Source organism: Amphiura filiformis, chromosome 19 (assembly GCF_039555335.1).
Source record: "Amphiura filiformis chromosome 19, Afil_fr2py, whole genome shotgun sequence".
Taxonomy (NCBI): domain Eukaryota; kingdom Metazoa; phylum Echinodermata; class Ophiuroidea; order Amphilepidida; family Amphiuridae; genus Amphiura; species Amphiura filiformis.
In genome coordinates, this window is record NC_092646.1 from 46306790 (window position 1) to 46330018 (window position 23229).

Genomic DNA, 23229 nt, shown 5'->3' on the forward strand with positions numbered 1-23229 from the left:
TATCCGCGCCCGTTGTAATTGGTTGTAAGATTGGCTGGTTGTCGTTATATTTTCGTACGAAATTTTAGTGTAGGCTGAAAAGCCGCATTGTGATCGAGAACTAATTATTATCCAAAATGGCGAATCGCACGGTGAAAGATGCGCATAGCGTAAAAGGAACAAATCCACAGTATTTAGTAGAGAAAATCATACGATCTCGGATATATGAATCAAAGTATTGGAAAGAAGAATGTTTTGCGCTTACAGGTATTGTAAAGATAGTCATTTCGACCAATCGACCCCTTCTAAAGTGAACGAAAACGGGAGGCCCTAATTCATTAGCCCGAGGTCATGGAGGCAAAATGGAGGTACTCACACCTCCGCACAGTGTAGGTAACCTAGGCAAACCTTAGTTAACACATTTACTAGTCAGCGAATTCGCCGAGACCGGGGCCCCAACACAATGCATATTTACATAGAAATTTGAATTTTTTTCGAGAATAGGTGGGTGAAGGAAACCTACATAAATATGTTTTCTATACTTCACTTGACCCAAATTAGACATGATCACATTTTGAACATGTGAGGGCGGGCTTTATTAAGCTTACTTGTGATCCAAGATCCTGTCTTAACTGTGTAATCCAATAGGAAAATGAAGAAAATTTGGATTTTTACCCTCAAAGCTCCAACCTAGCATGATTTTTAGAAAATATGCATTTGAATAATATTTGATACTATCAAGTAATGAAAGCCACATTTCATGAAACATTTGCGAAAGTTTTGTAAAATGGCCCTTCGTGCTCAAAAATTTAGCCATTAAATGCATACACACATGTTATGACATAGGAAGCCATTGATAATGCTGGGACACACAATTTGGCCCATTTTGGGACATTCAGGCAAGCATACTTTTCCTCATAACATTGCCAATTATAGGCCTACATACATGATTGACCCCTCATTTTTTACTTGTTAAATGATTCTCTTTTTAATGAAAGCAATTTTAGGTGAATTTATTAAATTTCAAAATTTTATGAACATGCCTACCCAAATATATGATTTTTTATGGTGATAATCAAGTCGCACATGGAATTTTAGAGGGATTTTGATAGCAGTTCCATTAAAAAAAGCTGCCATCGCCATGAGACTAAGATCTAGAAACACCCCGAAATGCCGCTTTTGGGGAATTTTGCTAGCTGAATCTTTTTGATGAAAGTCAATCTTTGACAAGATGTAACTTTGCTACGGAAAGTGCTATGAAAAAAAGGTTTTCAGTTTTGGCTTAGTTTACTCAAGGGCTTTAATTTGATATATAAAACGATGCAATTTGATGGCAAATTTGAATTCACCTATCATACCTACACAGTGACATTATACCTAGTTCCAGTAACTGTAACTCGTCATACCTAGGTCCGTAGATGCCATTATGATAAAGACTGAAGTCTTGCTGGCAGGACTAGGTAAGTCATACTTAGATTTCGCTGAGTCTCATGGACGCCGCTCATTCCAGTGAGACTCGTTTTTCCCATTTTGTGTGTGAATGTGATTTACACGCTTAAGCCTTTGCGGCGCTGTGGCATTTAAAAAAATTCTTTGAAATTTGGACGATGCATGTAAAACTGTACTCATATAAGAATCAGAAACTTAACTAGGATTCTTACCAAATTCTTGAAAGGCAATATCATTTGGAATTTCGGCGAAGAAAGATGATTTAAGAAGCCGCCTCTCTCCCGTGTCCGACAAAAATGATCACGAATGAAAATGACAAATTTCACTGCGCGTGCGCACAAAGGTTAATTTCGCTGATCCCTCCTGTTCTTTTCAATGTCAATTTAACACACGATTCCCGCTGTTGTTTTGGTTCCAATAAAATAGCCTAAATCTCAAGGCCCCGATCTCAAAACAATAAACATGGCGGAACAAGCACAACCCGATGACCGTATGTAAGCAGTTGAAGGACTGGTTGATTAAGTTACGTGAAAATACGCCATTGATCACCATCAAACGATAGTCTCTGCACAGCCAATTTGCGCCGGTCCTAACGTCGTTCCCTATAGACACATACAGTGTGTGCCGAGACTAACCTACCACCTGCCTACGACAAAAACAAATGAGACGAAGAACTGAGCAACCATTTTTGTCCTGAAAAATGCTTCATCGTGACGATCAGAAACGCCAAAAAATTTTTTTTTTTACTACGCTGGATATTGTTCTGGAATCAAAGTACATGTAAGGATCAAATTTGAAGGTAAATAGGCCAAATATTGCAAGAAAATCTACTCACTAGGCGGCTAGGGACTGCGCATTGAGTACACGGCTATAGGGAAAACCAAAAATCTAGACTAGTCATACTTCAGTATGACTTACCCTGAACGCCCCATATACGCGTAAGAGACAGAGACAGCGGCACGAGAGCCTGCCAATTTAAGCTTCCTATAATATCAATTGCATTAAATATACGAAGTCACAAACTTATACAAACTTCAATATGTAGGTAACCCAGGCAAACCTTAGTTAACACATTTGCTAGTCAGTCAAATTCGCCGACAATGTCAATGCATTTTTACATAGAAATTTAAAACAAGTGCCCGAAGAAAGAAACCTACATAAATATGTTTTCTATACTTCACTTGACCCAAATATATGATTTTTTATGGTGATAAGTCACCCGCACATGGAATTTTAGAGGGATTTGGATAGCATTTCCATTAAAAAAGCTGCTATCATAATGAGACTAAGATCTAGAAACACCCCGAAATGCCGCTTTTGGGGAATTTTGCTAGCTGAAACTTTTTGATGAAAGTCAATCTTTGACAAGATGTAACTTTGCTACGGAAAAAAAAATGAAAAAATGGTTTTCAGTTTTGGCTTTGTTTACTCAAGGGCTTTAATATAAAATGATGCAGTTTGATGGCAAATTTAAATTCACCTAGCATACCTACAATATGCACTTCAATAGGTAGAATCATAAAATTTTGAACTTTGCTATGAAATTTATTTATATTATAGTTTTGTCAGAATTTCCGTTTTGATTCCATAATTTTTGACTACCAGCTGAGAAAATTTCAAATCCACGCGTGAAATACTAGCATTGTGGATCGATATCTCTGGGTGCCCGGCCTGGATACAGTTTTGCCAGAACTTCAATATAGCAAAGAAATTACCTAGTGTTTCGCGGTATAGTGCCTTTTGTTTGTGTTTGTTTGAAATTGCTTAAACCCACCGAAAAGTCATAATGAAGCAGCCAAAACAATACAAGGTTAAACACGGAAGTTTATAACAACCTATTATAATGACCTAAAGGAAAAATCATTTATGGTAACAATGAGCCTTGCATTGTAAGTCATGGTTAAAATGTGTTGAGTACCCACCCCACCCCCATAGGCCTACATAAATATTACATACCGGTACCTTATAATATTTATATAGCACAGGTATAGCTATACATTTAGAAAGTAGGTCCTATAGCGCTAAATTATGACAAATAGGCCTACACAAACCCGAACGCAAGTCTGAAGGGGGTAATGAAAATGCCAACCCGCGATGGGGGGAGGTCATTCAAAATTCACCTGGAGATAGGAGGGACAGAAAATTAAAATCCCTCTAATAACACGCTTGAATTTTTCTAGGTTTGGACAGTGGATTTTCCCATGGACCTCATCCTAGGTAAATAAATAAACAAACAAACAAACAAACAGACAAAATTGTTTTCATAATCATGGAATCCATAACCCCTATAAATTGAAATTGCAGGCTATCACGGGAGCAAATTTCCAAAATCCACCTAAATTTACCAGAATTGGGGATTTGGGCTACCAAATCGCTGGTCAGGCAATCCTGGTTTTCAATGGAAAAGGGACCTGGGTTGACAACAATTGAAATATCGATTATTTATGCTGGTTGCTCTCGAGGTAAAGTACTAAGTTTGACATTTTTGGAGCAGGAAGGGGAAAAGGGTAAAATAAAAACGGAAATTCTGACAAAACTATAATATATAGACCCACACGATGTGCTTTACAGAGGTGGGAAATATCTTTCTTTAGCAAACTATATTAGTTTGAGACGCTAAAAATGAATTCTGTAAAAAAGCTCACGGGCTAACTAAAGGCCTATAAAAATCAAAAATATCACACTAAAAGACACAATTTGATGCTTAATTTTAACACCAGGATTTAAAAAAAAAATGTTCATCCAAGCACTATGTTTTTATTTGACATTACTGAAGAAAAAAAAAATTTTGCTTTATATTTGACCGAGAAAATAAATTTCATAGCAAAAAGGTGTATCTCGGAATTGTGTTGATTTTAACATGTATCGATCGACTTTTAGCGCGACTAAGCAGAACACAAGATCGGTTGTCCTGCGTTTAGACTGCAAGTGTCCTCTCAAGGTATGCTCTGTGATCCCGACTTACACATGTACATTAGGGACCGTTCACAAACACTTGTATGCAAAAAAATTTTATCGTGAAAAATTTTCGGGGCCCCCCCTTTACAGGAATCAAAAATTTCAAGGCCCCCCCTTTTTGACATGAAAATTATGGGTCAACGGTTCAACCCCATAGCATATAAACTCAATTTTTCCAGGAAAATTTGTGGTCATTTTTTTTTTTTTTTCCCCCCTTAGGAGGGTCAAAATTTTTCAGGGCCCCCCCTTTTTGCATCAGGCCCCCCCTTACAAGTGTTTGTGAACGGTCCCTTAGGTATCCCAGGTACCCTGAGTAAAGATAAACACTTGTGCTGAACGTCAAATTGGTCACTTATCGCTCACTGTTCAAAATGTGACATCTACACCAATTACAGTCCCCGAAACTGTCTACTTTTATTTTAGCCGACCTCAATTCCGAAACATTTAGTGATAGTTAAAAATGCGATCCCCAACGGGCCAACCCTGCTTTTGACCTTTGGCCGAATTTGTAGAAATCTCTGTGGAGTCTCCGTGTCTGAAATTCCCCGGTACAAACATCGAAAATGTCGCATTTCTCAGTCCCGGTGATGATACTATATCAGCATCGCTGTTTTCATGATACATGAATATGCATATCTCTAGGGCTGCTAAGAATGCGTTATTTGCGCCGCAATTTGCGTATTTTGGCTCCAATTGCGTTTTTGAAGAAAAAAAATTTGCGATTTTAAATTTTTTTTTTTGTGGATTTTGATATTCCCTTGACCTAACATCAAGTGCTACCATCATTTAAAAAAAAAAATTTGTAACTTGTGTTCACTTCAAAATCTATCTAGAAGATATAGACTTGTGTACAAAACCAATGCATTTTTATATCTTCAAAAGACTATGCAGTGAACACAAGTTACAAATCGGTCCCATTTGGATACAAACTTGTAATTTTTTTGTATCTTTTTTCAAATTTTTTTAAAATCAACCACAAATGATTGTAGTACTTCACTCTAGGTCAAGGGACTCTCTAAATCCGTAAAATATTTTTGTCAAATTTTTTAAATGATGGTAGCACTTGATGTTAGGCCCAGGGACTCTCCAAATCCGCGAAAACAATTATTTTTTTTAGATTATGCGTTTTTGGCGTTTTTTGGAAAATCGGGATGCGTTTTTTGGCCTCCAAAATCGCGTATTCTTAGCAGGCCTACATATCTCTGACCCCTGTAAGGTCAAAAACGTGGCGTTGATTTCAACCGATTGTGACCTTATGAATATTTAATAAGCAGCTTCCCAGCAAACACAAAACGCTTTTCGACATCATTCGCAAAAGGTTATAAAAGGTTGTCAGAAAACGCTTAAATGTCGGGTTATATAAAGGGTATATTAAGAGTATAAAACGCTTTCATAACCTTAAAAAACATTTTCTGATAATCTACTGCTTAGCAAACAAAAATGTTTTACAAAAAACGTTTAAATGTCTGGTTATATAAAGGGTATAAAAACGTTTTAATAACATTCCAAAAACATTCTTGAAAACTTAATACAAAACATTCTAAATAGAATGTTATTTTGGGGTTGAAAAAATATTTTGCGAAAAATGTTTGCCCAAAATATTTTCAATAACGTTTTAAAAACGTTTTCTTGACCTTTATATAACCCGACATTTAAATGTTATTAAAAGGTTTTGGAAAAAACATTTTAAGAACATTTCTGTGTTTGCTGGGTTCAGATATTTTAACATAATGTTATAGTATTGACACAATATTTGGCAGAAATGTTTGGCAAAAATAGTTTACAATAACATTTTTTGAAAACATTTAAAAATATTGTTGTAGTGTGTTTTCATACAAAACGTTTTAAAACGTTATCATGACCTTTATATAACCCGACATTTTAATGTTATTAAAACGTTTTACCTAAACCAAAAGCCAAAATATAACTTATTTAAAATGTTTTTAAAACGTTTTTGTGTTTGCTGGGTTGATACTGACGTCATATCTGAGGTGACAGGAGGCAGCAGATACCATTTTGGTCAACTGAACTCGACTTGTGCGTTCTTTTGGTTGACATAAATCGAACAAAATTTTCAATAACGGGTAACAGTAGGATTTCAATTTTTTATTAAATGAAGTTACTTGTAGTTTTGAGGAATGACAAAGTTGTTTTTGGAAACTTACATGTAGATGTTTGTTTCAACCGATGATGTAGGATCGCAAGGTGAGTGAATTCGTGAAGAGATTTGCTTGTTTGAGTGATAGTAGGATACGGGATGTAGGCTAGTCCTCTGTGTTTGACCGGCTCCGACGCCTCAATTCACACAGAATTATTCGTACCTGCTAACCAGACAGCAATACGGGTATCATGCGTGTTGCTGTATGGAACCAGACATAGTATCCCAGGCAAACCTTAGTTAACACATTTGCTAGTCAGCGAAATTCGCCGAGACCGGGGCCCAAACAAAATGCATATTTACATAGAAATTTGAATTTTTTTTGAGAACAGGTCGGTGAAGGAAACCTACATGTTTTCTATACTTCACTTGACCCAAATATATGATTTTTTATGGTGATGAGCAAGTCGCACATGGAATTTTAGAGGGATTTTGATAGCAGTTCCATAAAAAGCTGCTATCGCCATGAGACTAAGATCTAGAAACACCCCTAAATGCCGTTTTGGAGAATTTTGCTAGCAGAATCTTTTTGATGAAAGTCAATCTTTGACAAGATGTAACTTTGTTACGGAAAGTGCTATGACAAAAATGTTTTCAGTTTTGGCATTCTTTACTCAAGGGCTTTAATTTGATATGTAAAATGATGCAGTTAGATGGCAAATTTGAATTCACCTAGCATACCTACTTACATTCAACTTCAAGTTCAAGTTACAGAACTTCACTACTACAGCCATGGCAGCAGAGTATTCCATGCCAAATCAACCAATGGGTTGGCACTGGCAGGTCATCCCCTCAGACTTTGCTGAAAATTATTTCTAACATACCTCTATGGGAATAATGAACACATGGAAAAAATAGTGCTCAAGTCAACTCCCAAGCAGTTTAGCCTGGCCCTACCCTGAGTAAGGATAAACACTTGTGCTGAACGTCAAATTGGTCACTTATCGCTCACTGTTCAAAATGTGACATCTGCACCAATTACAGTCCCCGAAACGGTCTACTTTTTAGCCGACCTCAATTCCGAAACATTTCACAATCAAACTCTCACCATTGGCACTGTACAAATAATTAAAAGAACACACCAGGTACCACCACCATGATGATCAATTGCTCAGTTGGGAAACCACCAACCAACAGTACACACAGAGCTGCTCACATTACAACCCCATGCACTGAACTGACCAATCAGGTGCATGGATTTTCAAGAAAATTTGTTCTGGACTATCAAAAATGCTCATGCATATTATTACTTTTGTCCATCAACATTTGACTGTCTCCACTTGTACTTCCTACACAAGTAGCTTGAATAAACCTTAAACTTCCGTAGAAAAACTTTGAAAACCTCAGAAAAACTTGTAATTTTTTACAAAAAGCCCTTGAAATTTGAGTAATGTTGGTTCCACTTACATCAGTTACATGTATTTCAATGGGATGTAATTTGAGCTGGTGATGTCATTGGGTTATAACGAGCTGTGGTTGATTCATTTGCATAAGTTGAATTTGTACAGAAGTTTGCTTGTGCATTAAGGGATCTAGAATGAGCGTTTATGGCGTTTCGACAGTATTTTTTGTGGGACATGAGAGCACCTCAGACGTATCGAATTGCATTCTGAATACGAAGCATGTCTTTCTGATATCAAATAATTTTTATTTTTGAAATTCACGATATAATACAAATTTTATGACAAATTATTAAAATTTGATATTTTTCAAATTTTGATATATAACAGTCCTCGAAATAAATTATATAAATCTAATGATATATTCTTAAAGTGTATGTAGCTTGGAGGAAAAGCCGACAATCAATTGAAAATTTTGACCTTTCATATTGAAGATATGGATTTTTTTCCCAAAAAAGACCTATTTTTTTTTTGGTGTTTTGGGAAAAAATCCATATCTTCAATATTTTCAATTGATCGTCGGCTTTTCACCCCACTTACATACACTTTAAGTACAAATCATCAGATTTATAAAGTTTAATTCAAGTACTGTTAAATATCAAAAATATCAATTTTTAATGATTTGCCATAAAATGTGTATTACATTGCGAATTTCAAAAAATCAAAATTTTTGATATCAGAAGGACATTCTTTGTATTCAGAATGCACTTCGATATGTCTGATGTGCTCTAATGCCCCACAATAAATACTGTCCAAACGTTCATACCCCTTCCCTTAAGTGATACATAAAAATGCGATCCCCAACCCTTTGGTTACCTTTGGACGAATTTGTAGAAATCTCCGTGGAGTCTCCGTGTCTGAAATTCCCTGGTACAAACATCGAAAATGTCGCATTTCTCAGTCCCGGTGATGAATCTATATCCGCATCGCTGTTTTCATACATGAATATGCAAATCTCTGACCCCTGTAATACAAGCAAACTTCTGTACAAATTAAATGCAAATGAATCAACCACAGCTCATTATATGTAAATCACAAATATGAAAGATAAAACGGTTTTGACACAAATGCCATGAAAATGTTGACATAAATCAACCAGGAGGTAGACAGGTTACGGCGAAGATGAAATGAGCTTTGAAAATATTCAGGTTTTTTTTTCATTTTGTTTTTTATTTTTACTTTTTTATGCTGTGACGAACTGAACGCGTATCACACTGGCCACCACTTGCATGGCGCGAGCGTCATGCCAAGTTAATAATATACATATCTTACTTGTCACCAATGCGCTTTAATTTTTGAGAAAAATGCAAAAATAGGCACAAAATTGGCCAGGGGTGTACAATGGTGTAGTACCACCTTAAAGCCCTTGAGTAAAGAAAGCCAAAACTGAAAACTGTTTTGTCGTATCGCTTTCCACAGCTTGCCAATGGTATCCCACTTATTATTGTTTTTACACTGTTTTTAACACTGCAACACAGTGTACCTCCACACGACTCAAATATACCACTTTTGTTGGGGTAATAGAATAGGGTTAACGGGAAACACAGGCGCTGAAATACAAATTCTGACCATTCAAAAAAAATATTAAAGGTTGACAATTGTATTTTTTTTAAATATCAACAGCTGAATTACTTGTAGACAAGGCGATGGAGCTGAAGTTTGTGGGTGGTACCTATGGTGGCAATGTGAAGCCTTCACCATTCTTGTGCTTGGTACTCAAAATGCTGCAGATCCAGCCGGAGAAAGATATCGTCATTGAGTTCATCAAGAATGAGGATTTCAAGTGAGTCATGTTGTAGAGCACTGGGCTATTCCAGTTGAAATATGTAAACCACCCTATAGAGTACCGAAGTGATGACGTCATAGAAAACTTTTTTTGCATTTCAGCGTTTTGAATACTGTGTATCGGTGGAGCATGATGAAAAATATCCACAGTTATGAACCAGGCCAATTTATACTGATTTCAATGGGGCTAATTAGGTATTCATGCGGCCATATCTCGGGCCCTCATGATCCGATTCCCACCAAATTTGAACTGTGGATGTTTTTCATCATGTTCTACCGAAATATGGTCATGAAAATGCTGAAATGCAAAAAAGAAAATTTTATGACGTCACACTTCGGTACTCTATGGAAGACATGACATTAATCTCCTACACAAGGGTGTACATTGTACATTTCGTCTCCCATTCAGAGAGCCCCATTTGAAATGTCTTCCAGGGGGGTGTATGGATTTTAACTAGAATAGCCCAATGTATTTGCTTCATAACATGTATTTTTCGGTTTTAGTGCGGAGGATTTTCATGAATTGATGAGGGTAGGGGGTGTATTTTTCCCAACTCAAAATTGGCATTGCTAGCAGCTGTAATCGTTTAATGATGCATCTTTGGAAAATGATGAAGTACCAGTATTTTTTATTTCAAGATTCTGAGTGGTAGAATTCTACAAAAACTTGTGATTTGTGTTGCTTGATTAACCTTTTATAATCATCGTGATAGATTGCTGGAAAAAATTAAAAAACAAAAACAATTATGGACCAACTCAAGAAAACGAGAGCGGGGATCAGAACCAAAACAATTTACTTTATAGGGTCTCTATTAATGATTTCAAAATGCATTCAAATTCAATGCATTTTGAAATCATTAATAGAGTATGACATGAATACAAATTGTCAATTTTCATATTAAAGATACAAAATATCTTGAAATTGTTTTTATTTTTTTAATTTCAACCATGAATGATCCTAGCATTTAGGTCTAGGTCCAGGGACACTACAAAACCGAAAAAAAAAACTTAAAAAAAAAAAAAATTCGAGTATAGTCCCACCCCCAATTTTGAAAAATGTTCACCCAAAAACGGGGTGGGACTATTCAGTATCGAAGTTACGTAATGTTGCTATGTCAACGGGATCACGCTCTTGAGTAATGAACCACGATCGAAAAGATCACCACACAAAGTATATGGCACTCGAAGGCATACCAAAATAGCGTGATCCGGTAACCAAGAGAATTACGTAACCACTTTGATGCTGAATACTCGCGTCAGTACGGTATTAGCTTTTTAGTGTGTTTTTATGAGCCGTGTATATGAGGCTCACTGGTACCTCATTAGACTTCTAATATGTTTTGTTTCCTTGCTTTAATCTAGATATGTGCGTTGTTTAGGAGCTGTGTATATGAGACTCACTGGTACCTCGTTAGATGTCTACAAGTATTTGGAACCATTGTACAATGACTACAGAAAAATCAGACAACAAAATGGAAATGGAGGTAAGATAGATACAGGTCAAGTCAGGCCAAGAGATGCCAAAAATGTACTGCATGTGCCAGCCCTACTGGTAACAAACATTGTTAGCCTTCCATAATTGCCCAATTTTGGACAGTGCATCAGAGCAATGTCATTTATTTGGTAATTGCAATTTGTGACCCGGCAGCACAAATGAGCCGTAAATTCCCTAAATTGTATTCTGAGTTACGGTGTAAAATGTGTACGAAGGTCGTATTCATCGGTAGCTTAAGCTGGCCCGACATCTGTCTCATTTTGATAGTCAAAAACTAATCAATAATCCTATTGTTGAAGTGGATAATAAGCTTCTACCTTAGATGGCTATAGAACTTTTAATAGCTCTGGTCTTTGTTTGCTTTTGCTAAATCCTGTTCAAGTGGTGGGTTACCAGGCATTGTATTTTGTACCAACAATTAACAATGAAAGAACTTTCTTAAACCTCGTTGACTTGGGGATGATTTGAAATGACCGCCAATTATGACTGTTTGATATTTATTGCCAGCAATGTGGAAAAAGAGACACATGTAAAAACGTAAAAAGCTATATAATTTTGTTGAAGGAGCAAAGTTTAACAAACCATAACCCCGCTTCTGGATATTGTTTGAAGTCAAATGATATCCATTTTTAAGTTTATGATGTTTATCTTTTAAACACGAAATAAAACAAAATTGACCGGGGGAGGAATTTTACGGCTCATTCGCCGTGAACGGTCACATTTGTAAAAAAAAGAAGTTATCTTGCCCTTTTTCCAAACGACCCAAAAATTGGAAAATCTAAGGGTCACATTTTTTTTTATCCTCTATTTAATTTGATTTTTCATATTTTTGGTGTAAAATTCACAAAATGTTTTTCCTTTTTGTAATTTGGATCGTAATAACCGCATAAGTCGGATATATTCCAAAGACAAGCCTGGCAAATAGTATAAAGTAAATCATTGTTTATTGTCATATTTTGTGGGAACTGAGCCCTCAGTGCAATCAATCTTTTAGTTTCCACAGCATCATTGCTCCCATCTCACATTGTCTTCTCAACAGAATTTTTTTTGTCACATATGGATGAGTTCATTGATGAATTACTACATACGGAAAGAGTGTGTGGCGTCATCTTACCACGTATACAGAAAAGACAGATTCTAGAGGAAACTGAACAGCTAGACCCAAGGGTAGGTAGTGTGTCTTCTCAAGTTCTCTTGATTCTAAGTAGTCTCGGTCCCAGCCGATTTGTGCTCCTTCGTCACTAAACAAACCGTCTGGCGACAACCTCATAGTACGTCTTTTCTGATTGGCTGAACATCAACGCCATAAATACTGGCGTTAAATTTTGCTGTCAATCAACGCTGGGCTTCAGCGCATGCAGCGCCTGATGGACAGCTATGCGGTTACATAAAATCCATGCAATGTACGTGAGTACGCGCTGCAAGTCGCGTACATGAAAGGCGATATCCGACGATCGGCGCCTCAGCTAAAGCTAGCGTACATTTTTCGCTTGCGGTATCTACAAAAGAGTGGAGGGCCTGTGACGTTTAGTGTCACTTACACAAGTCACGTCCTATAGCCAATTGAAAACATTTTTATTTGGAAATTCATTAACCAATCGGCGATTGCAATATCACGGGTTGTCGCCAGACGGTTTGTTTAGTGACGGAGGAACACAAACCGGCTGGGACCGAGACAAGATTCTAAGATGTGCCGTTCAAGAGTAAGTTCTATAGAAAAAGAGTAAGTTCCATAGAAAAATCTTGCCCAAACATGAACATTTTGTGAACATCTTACACAAGGTCTTGTGTCACAACCTGGGGTACCTTTTCGTTACATAGTAAAAAAATTAAATGGTTCAAACATTTTACCTACACATCTCATTTGAAGTGGTTCATCCTCCTGAGCATTTTGACACCTTTATTATGAAAATCGGTTAAAAAATGAGAGAGTGCGGGCAAAAACAATCACAAAGTAGGGAGGATGTAACCCCACCTCTTTTTTCGACATTTACAATCATTCTGAGCAAGTATTGGTCTTTTAAATGAACTTCTGTATTTATTTACTTGGTTCAGATGTCTGGGAGTCCATTTAGACATTTTTTTACGATATGAATCCCTCCCCCTAATCCTCCTCCCCCTAATCCTCAGCCACCCTTGGCACATTTCATGCCAAACGTCATAAGAAAATAAATACAATATATTTTAAAACAGGATAAAAACATGAGTAATCTAGAATAAATTAGCCTCAATTTAAGACCTAATTGAATCTTCTAAGTGAAGGAATACTCAAGAGACAGTGTTTTGAAATCCAAGCTGCACATCAAAATGTAACAAAGCCACCTTTTTGGGTACCCCAGTATATGACACAAGATCACAACTTTTGGGCAAAATATAGGATGCCATCTTGTATGTCTGATTTTGTTTCCTCCACTGGCCTCCAGTGAGCGTAATAATGTCTTGTTCAAGTAGGTAATCCCCTTCTTCGTTAATTCCTTGACAAAGATGCGTTCATATTTTTAAGTACTTTTAAAGTTTATCTGCAAGGTTGACTCAAGATCTCAATTGTGACTGTCAATCAGTTGAATAGATATAGCCAGCAATTCATTCACCGATTATATTTTGTTACAGATAAGTGCATTGGATGAGGATCTAGATGAAATGGAGGAATCCAGTGATGATGACGTCGATATGCAGGTAAGAGAATAATTATCATTAGGACACAAAATTTAAAAGTATTCAAGTACTTCCACCACCCCTTTATCCTGAGAAATGTGGGCTACTGGGGATTGTAAGCTGGGATTGCATGGTTGGTGCACTACTGTTCCAGCAATATTATATTAACTGTTACTTTGGTAACTTACCACACCCATATTTCCACTAAATGCTAGGGGCATGCCGCGTTTTGTAATCTCAACCGTGCAACCCTTGGTAGATACAACAGGATGTAATTTTAGAAATTCCAGGATTTTTATGCAAGGACTACAGCATGGTTTTATCCCAAAGAGTAGAGACGTGCAATAGGGATTTTTATGATTAAGGTTGCACATATGATGAGGGCATGTGACACCTGCAGGGATCCCCAGGGGTCTGGGAATGTACATAAATGTATTTAGTCTGAAAATTACAAGCCCCATCATTTCCCCACAATATTTTCAGTAGTGGATGCCAGTGCATACTGCAATAAAATATTAGCCATACCATGACACAATATTATATTGGAGATGCAAAAGACAAAATCCTATCTTTTATTCTCATTCTTATTCAGTTTAAGTATAATTTTCAAAAGTAAAACTGGTTTTTTTTCCAGAAGAAATAAAGTTACTTTTGTGAGGACATCCCAGTCACAAACATCTAAGCCGCTGAACCGCGTTCTTAATTCTCGCAATCAGCGTGGAAGCGTGCAGCTGTGCACGCTGTCTTATAATGACAATCCACTATCTTGTTATAATGTATAAGTGAAAACCAATCAAATTGCGTATGTTCTTGACAAAATATTCCAGTGAATTCTGACTTCACCAAGGGTTTTATTTAACCACATGTCATAATGTGCAAATTCAAAATGTCCTGCAAAAGGTTATCTGTGTATGGCAAGCAATTGGTGTCATAACTTTCGAATACTTATGGCTATATTATGCCTAATGGGCTGGATAGCTGGGCTAGTAGGCTGTAGTTAATGGCTAAGGTCACATACCGTAAACGTTCGCCTAATGGCGCACCTGGGCTCCTTTGTCATGTACAAATAGAGAGCTCCCTCCTCTGAAAAATCCCAACAAGAATTAAGGGTATGAGCCTGTATTTGATGGTGGGATTTTTATGGGAGGACACTTTTAGTTTGTGCTAAAATTCCAGTTATGTTAAGGGCTGGGGTATGAACGTTTGGACAGTATTTATTTTGGGACATCAGAGCACATCAGACATATCGAATTGCATTCTGAATACGAAGAATGTCATTCTGATATCAAATAATTTTGATTTTTGATATTCGCAATTTAATACACATTTTATGGCAAATCATTAAAATTGATATTTTTGATATTTAACAGTACTTGAAGTAAACTTTATAAATCTGATGATTTATACTTAAAGTGTATGTAGGTGGGATGAAAAGCCGACGATCATTTGAAAATGTTGACCTTTTCGATTGAAGATATGGATTTTTTCCCAAAACACCAAAAAAATTAGGTCTTTTGGGGAAAAAATCCATATCTTCAATATGAAAGGTCAAAATTTTCAATTGACCGTCGGCTTTTCCTCCCTGCTACATACACTTTAAAATATATCATTAGATTTATATAATTTACTTCGAGGACTGTTATATATCAAAAATTTGAAAAATATCAAATTTTTATAATTTGTCATAAAATTTGTATTATATTGTGATTTTCAAAAAATGAAAATTATTTGATATCAGAAAGACATGCTTCGTATTCAGAATGCAATTCGATAGGTCCGAGGTGCTCTCATGTCCCAAAAAATACTGTCGAAACGCATAAACGCCATTTTAGATCCCTTAAGTGAGCCCATAGCACCATTAGGTTAACGTTTACGGTATACCTGTATACGCAATTAGCTCTAGTTTACACTGGATTTGTGAAAATGCCATACTGGGCCAGTAAATTTATTGCTGGACCAGTAGCTTTACCAGAGAGCCAGTCAAAAACAGAAGCCTAGGGCAGACCCTGGTTATCAATTCATCTGTCAGTGAATTTGTCCATTTGTTATTTGCTGTTAATGAAAGTACTATTTAACTTGTATTAGTATTAGTGTGTGTGCATATTTCCTTTTGGAATGGATGTGAGCTTTTGATACCATTTCCCCTAATAAGTGCCTCTCAGTAAGTGATTACCAATTATTTTAATACACTGATGAATTAACAATATTTAACAATACACAAGGCAGCCTTTGGGTGGGTGAACCCTTCATATCTACCTGTTGGTTTACACTTCTGGTATTCACTTATACAGAACAATACACAAGGCAGCCTTTGGGTGGGTGAACCCTTCAAATCTACCTGTTGGTTTACACTTCTGGTATTCACTTATACAGATAGTTAAAAAATATAGAAACTTTCTCTTAACATTGCAGGAGTCAAGTCGAAGGTCACCAGAGCGCCACGGTGGTCACAGAGATTGGGATCGGCCAAGAAGAAGTCCATCACCGAGGTATCGAAGAAGTAAAAGTCGATCACCTGTTCACAGAAGGTAATTTAATAAATGTGATGATGGGGGGGGGGGATGGTTTAGATCAGTGGTGCCCAAACTGTGGGTTGTAATCCTTTTGGGGGTCACAACCTCTTCAAAAAGGGGTGTTGGGACTTGCCAAATTAAAATACATATCCATTCATTAAATTGCAGGGTACCATCATATTAGATCCTGTGTCACATAGTGGGGTACCCAAAAAGGTGGCTTTGTTACATTTTGATGTGTAGCTTGGATTTCAAAACACTGTCTCTTGAGTATTCCTTCACTTAGAAGATTCAATTAGGTCTTAAATTGAGGCGAATTTATTCTAGATTACTCATGTTTTTATCCTGTTTTAAAATATTTTTTAATTATTTTCTTATGACGTTTGCCATGAAATGTGCCAAGGGTGGCTGAGGATTAGGGGGAGGAGGATTAGCAGACATGCCAACTAGTACGGTTTCACCGTATTTTGTACGGTAAAACGTGATAAATACGGTAGTACGGTCACCCCCAAAAATACGGTATTCCAGAATTTTGACCAAAATAATAAAATGTTGTGTCTTAAAAAGATAAACAGCTGCAAGATTAGACTACCGACTGAATTACTGGTATCATTTGACCACTTTCTTGGTCTGTTAAAGTGATTGCCTACATCGTTTTTCTCTTGACTTTCGGTGATGCATGCACATTAAAAATTTATTATTTAATAGGCCTACAAGATTTTTCATGCACATTAATGGTTGTTTTTTTATGTCTTCTGAAGGTATTTAGTTAACTATTTAGCTCTTTTGGTGCAAAAGAATAAGCATAAAAGAAGGTTTCCGACCTCCTTTTACTTCCGACTTTCGCACCATGCATGCACATTAAAGAAATATTTAATAGGCCTACAAGATGCTTTCCGAAATAATTTTCTTCCGACTTGCAGATTTTTCATGCACATTAATGTTTTTATTATCCACCTAATGCTATGTCTTCTAAAGGTATTTAGTTAACTATTTAGCTCTATTGGTGCAAAAGAATAGGCATAAAAGAAGGTTTCCAACTTCCTTTTACTTCCGACTTTCGCACCATGCATGCACATTAAAGAAATATTAAATAATTTTCTTCTGACTTGCAGATTTTTCATGCACATTAATATTTTTTATTAACCACCTAATGCTATGTCTTCTGGAGGTATTTAGTTAACTATTTAGCTCTATTGGTGCAAAAGAATAAACCTACAAGAAGGTTTCAGACCTCCTTTTACTTCCCGACTTTCGCACCATGCATGCACATTAAAGAAATATGCTTAGGCCTACAAGATGCTTTCCCCACTTTGTTTATTCAGATTCAGATGATGATGATCAATGATTTTCTGAACTTGAAAGTTTTAACAAAGCATGCTTCTAACAACATTAGAAGTAACACAACCCAATTTGTTTGGTCGACATACTTTATCCAATTTTGTGAGGTCAAAGGTCACATACAAGGTCAAAGGTCGACTGAGGTCACCAAATCTTTTAAAATTAATTTTCAACTGTGCATCATATATCCGAATTCAGCTTGATCAGTTATGTAATTAAGGAAATATGACGACTTTAAGATGGCCTCTTTCCATGTAAAGTATAGCAAAGTAGCACTTTCAATGAGTGATAACTCGTAAAGGAAGCATCTTTCTGTATTGATTTATTACTTTGATGGAATGGTTCTTTGGTATTGCCAAATTTGATTGCAAATTTACGTGCTCGGGCGCACAAGTGCCACTGCTCCCTCTCAATTATGTGTTCTACTTTTGGAGTTTCTGGGGTTGGCAGGTATGCAAAAGGTACATATTTAAAAAATACGGTTTTAGGGTGCAAAATACGGATTTTTGTTCTTCTGAGTACGGAAATCTGGATTTAAAAGTTGGCATGTCTGGATTAGGGGGAGGGATTCATATCGTAAATTTGATTTAAAACCCCCATTAAAAATTTGAATCTAGTAAAAAAATGTCTAAATGGACTCCCAGACATCTAAACCAAGTAAATAAATACAGAAGTTCATTTAAAAGACCAATACTTTCTCAAAATGATTGTAAATGTGTAAAAAAGAGGTGGGGTTACATCCTCCCTACTTTGTGATTGTTTTTGCCCTCACTCGCTCATTTTTTAACCGATTTCCATAAAAAAAGGTGTCAAAATGCTCAGGAGGATGAACCACTTCAAATGAGATGTGTAGGTAAAATGTTTGAACCATTTTTTTACTATGTAACAGAAAGGTACCCCAGGTTGTGACACAGGACCATTAGTCATGTAACTTCATTTTGACCCATTTTAGCATTCAAATCACACTTTTTGGTGCATGAAGTCATTCTGGTAGCCAGCCAGCAGGATGACTTGGCAATTGTGCCCCCTTTAGAAATGTTGCCCGATACACCACTGATAAGTTTCGGAAAGCAACAGCATATGTATTATGCTGTGTGTAGCAACATATTTTTCTTTTGAAATTAGGATCACAGGAAAAGAAGTTAGGGAAGCCCTGGTTTATAGTGTCTTGATGACACATGTAGCTACAATCCCCGAAATATGTCTTGAAACGTTAAAGCGTCTTTAGGGGAAAATAAGTCCCCCCACTCCCCCGTGCAATGTTGAAACGTGCAAATGTGTTCAGCGTGTCTGTAAAGTGTCGCAACATTGAATGATGGGGTGGGGACGGAAAAAAATGTTAATTGATGGCCCAGCTTTCTTCTAATTCCAAATATTGAACATTTTTATCCACATTAAAAATACACTTTTGATTTCATTCAAGATGCCTAAAGCGTTTCAACGACATATTTCGGGGATTGTAGGTTAATACAAAGTAACTGATGCATGTGATGAGGGATTTGCATTAGCTACAATAATAACTGCTCATCAGTTTAGAGGGTCATGACAAAATGCAAATATTTTACATTTGGATTCCATGGTTTAAAGTAACATGTTGAGATTTTCACGATTTCACATTTATAACCCAAAAGATGACTACTGAATCAAAATCATTAAATAGGTATCCCAGGCAAACCTTAGTTAACACATTTGCTAGTCAGCGAAATTCGCCGAGACCGGGCCCAAACACAATGCATATTTACATAGAAATTTGAATTTTTTTCGAAAACAGGTCGGTGAAGGAAACCTAATTGAATATGTTTTCTATACTTCACTTGACCCAAATATATGATTTTTTATGGTGATAATCAAGTCGCACATGGAATTTTAGAGGATTTTGATAGCAGTTCCATTAAAAAAGCTGCTATCGCCATGAGACTAAGATCTAGAAACACCCCTAAATGCCGTTTTCGTGGGATTTTGTTAGCAGAATCTTTTTGATGAAAGTCAATCTTTGACAAGATGTAACTATGTTATGGAAAGTTCTATGACAAAAATGTTTTCAGTTTTGGCTTTCTTTACTCCAGGGCTTTAATTTGATATGTAAAATGATGCAGTTTGATGGCAAATTTGAATTCATCTAGCATACCTACATTAAACATAATTCATAACTGTCACCTTTTAATTTGTCTATTGCATATTTACAATATTTTCGTCTTATAAATATATGAATTTGTTTTAAACAATAGGTTCCCCCCCTGCAAAATAGGGATGGAATAATTAAAATCTTGATATTGACATAATTTTGGAATATTTTATATCAGTGATAAAGCTGAAGAGGCTCAAATGTGAGGAACCAAAAGAAATTGTGTTGGTCACTAGCCCCTGCCATGAACTAATTATAGGTTAATGAACACATATTACTTGTTGGGAGAGAAATTAGACAAAATAATGCACACGCACTGATGTTGATGCGTCTAATGCAGGAGCCCCGAAGGGGGGACGTGTTTATGTAAGAACCAAGTTGAACTTTCCCATTACTGAAAGTTCATTAACACGAGAAACAAAAAAAACATGTTATTTTTCTGTTTTTATAACGTATTATCACTCAAAATGTTGGAGAATAGTAACAAATATAAATGCATCAACCCGCCCGAAAAATGAATCAATCCAACGCGACGCGAACTCGCGCAAAATACTGCGCGTAGTACGCTGAGTGCACAATATACACAATCAATGCATGTTTAAATGTAATAGATTGCTAATGTAGCTTGATTATGTTGAACTATAGTTTGATCAGCTTGTATTACTCGGCTGGAATTGTTAGGCTTTTACCTCTACACGGAAAAGTAGACCAACGTTATAGTGATATTGTTGACGTGCCTGGTCTATATTTTGCATGTTATAGAAAGTAGACAAAGTATTGGACTTCAATTATGCTTCTGGTTGGATGTCACAAGACAATTCTCAAAATAGAATATATTGATATTAATTAGTGTTGTTATCATGGCCCGCCGATTATGAGCTGATCAAACTATAGTGTTGGATGAAGTAGCTGAGAAAGGATGGAAATTCAAAGTAATTATTGTAAAAGTGGTATGATATTTGTATACATATAATTAGCTATAATTTTAGTTATTTATAAATTGTAGCAAATACCAATTGTAGCAAAGTTTACTGATTATTCCTTTTAGGAGAAGAAGTCCATCGCCACGAAGAGACAGACATCGAGACAGAAGTCCCAGGCGTCATCGGAGTCGGTCACGAGAACGCAGACATAGAGAGCGATCTCGTTCTCCTCGTCATCATAGAGATGATGATCGTCACCATAGAAGTCATAGACACAGATCAGCATCTCCAGAGGACAGGTGAGCAATACTAGCAAACTTGCTTGTTTGTTTGTTTGTTTGTTTACCTAGATTGTTGCATCAGGAACAGACACTTGAGTCCATCAGGAACAGACACTCGAGTCCAGAGTCCATGGAAAATTCATGATCCAGACCTATAGATGCAAAATGCACAATCTAGGCTAGGCTAGCCTATCCTATAGACGAATCCAACGAGCGAAGTGATGGTCAGAATTCAGTCGGCCATTACTGGGTCCCGTCTGCACCAAACTGGTGTTGTTACTGCCCAATTGGGTGGATTAAATCCGCTTAAAATCAATGTTGAATTGTATTGTGTTGTAAACTTTCATCATTCTTTTGTCTACATATAACACGGGTGATGGAATGCAGTTTAATATCCCTGCCAAGGCCACATCATTTCACATTATTATGGCTGCCATTGAGGTGTAGGAATGCGTGCAAATGGATTTGTCTATAAAAAGCAGGCTGGAAGTTCATAGCATAGAAAAATAGCAAGTAGAAATAAACATTTTGCTCTTAACCCTTGGGTAGAGAGATGTAAGTAAGAAACAGGCACCTGATAAAACCGAGTAAGGAAAAATAATTACGTATTCATTCCAATAAGTGCCCAGGGCCCTTAACAAATTAATTTTGGGTGGGCACTTATTTTTTACCTGGTTTACCCAATGTTTCGTAAGGGGTGTTTATCAGGGTTGTAGCTAGGGCAGTTTTAGTGCTGGGTGGTATTTGATGAAAATCTTGCATATTTGGCCATTTGTTGTCAAAATTGATCAAATTCTTGACTAATTCAAACAAATTGTGCAATGTTGGACTCTGAGTGGTGGGTTAGCTCCAATGCCTAAAATTGCAGTTGGTGGTGGGTTCCAAAACTGAGTGGTGGGTTCTGGCGCTCGCTGTAGCTACAACCCTGGTGTTTATTAGAGACGAATTAACGTACCAGGTATGTTATAAAAGGGTCCTGAAACGTTCTAGTAGCTTTTCTGATGCAGACAATATATTCCAAGTTTACGAGGATTTGTAGTCCTCCAGCTATTTCTCTGTATCGACATCGTACCTGTCACTTCAACATTAATGGTACCCTTTAGCAAATTGAAAATACCCTGGGTGGGCGCTTATTGGGGCATGGGCGCTTATTGGAATGAATACGGTAGTATTTTATTGCATCATTATTTGTATTTTTCTTTATTATATTACACATCAACTGATTTTGAATTGTGGTATTGTTTAATCATCAGACACAGAAAATCCCATAGAAGTAGTAAACAAAGCAGCAGATCAGACAAGGACAGAGAAGACAGGGATAGGAAGAAGGACAAGGAAAGCGGCTCCAAGTCTCAATCAGATGAAATTGCTGAAGCCAACGCTTTACGAGCCAGTCTTGGACTCAAACCACTCAATTAAGCTAATAATGATGCAATATGAACTAATGCCAAATTGTTTGGAATACAACTTTGAACAAGATGATGACAGAAATAAGTACAGGAGAATTTGGGCTCCCTATACCACCTTATAAAATGATACCATCAGCCCTGGACAAAAATGTTTGGTATTCATGCCCTTGCCAACAGCATGGGAAGCAATTAAAAACTGTGGCATCCAATCTGATACAGTTGTCTCACTGCTTTGACCCTATCAGTGAATCATGCCATAAAGCATTTCAAATTACACTTAGTGTGTGAATTTCATGCAAATGTACATTTGATATCCATTAAAAGTTCCTAACTTTGCAAGATGATGATGAACCTGTACAAAATGTACCTGTTGAAAGCTCTATTGCATCACAATAAATCAGGTCCCAACATATGTGTTAAATATTTTGATAACACTGCTTTGGTTAATTGGTTTCTGTGTTACGTTGTGTCAGAACTTTTTGATATGCTGCAAATGTCAGCTTCTGTGTTAGAAGACACTTGAGGCTTAAAGTCCCAATTTACAGCTATTGAAATCAGCCAAACTTGATACAGAGCAATTTTGTAGTATTATTATTGTAATTGCAATGGGCTATCCACATACATCCCCATGGAAGATGTCACCTTAATCTCCCAGACAAGGAGAGTAAATTTCAAATGGAGTCGCCCATTCAGGTAACTCCATTTGAAATTCACACTCCCTGTGTCATGCATTCCATTGGGGGTGTGTGGATTTTAAC

At 36.7% G+C, this 23229-nt stretch overlaps 1 protein-coding gene across 1 annotated transcript; it reads left to right on the forward strand.

Moving 5' to 3' along the window:
• Positions 1–93: 93 nt before the first annotated feature.
• LOC140141379 (pre-mRNA-splicing factor 38A-like) lies at positions 94–22892 on the forward strand. The gene is made up of 8 exons (XM_072163228.1): positions 94–246; positions 9568–9727; positions 11092–11213; positions 12264–12391; positions 13835–13900; positions 16292–16407; positions 20907–21080; positions 22316–22892. Exons 1-8 carry the CDS (start codon positions 117–119, stop codon positions 22479–22481), a joined length of 1062 nt encoding a protein of 353 aa, XP_072019329.1. The 5' UTR covers positions 94–116; the 3' UTR covers positions 22482–22892.
• The last annotated feature ends 337 nt before the right edge of the window (positions 22893–23229 follow it).

Bases quoted from the DNA above. Each gene is read 5' to 3' on its own strand.
- LOC140141379 (XM_072163228.1), top strand. From the start codon at position 117: ATGGCGAATCGCACGGTGAAAGATGCGCATAGCGTAAAAGGAACAAAT. The intron at 11,214-12,263 runs GTAAGATAGATA...TCTTCTCAACAG, and splicing joins ACAACAAAATGGAAATGGAG to AATTTTTTTTGTCACATATG. The intron at 16,408-20,906 runs GTAATTTAATAA...TATTCCTTTTAG, and splicing joins CGATCACCTGTTCACAGAAG to GAGAAGAAGTCCATCGCCAC.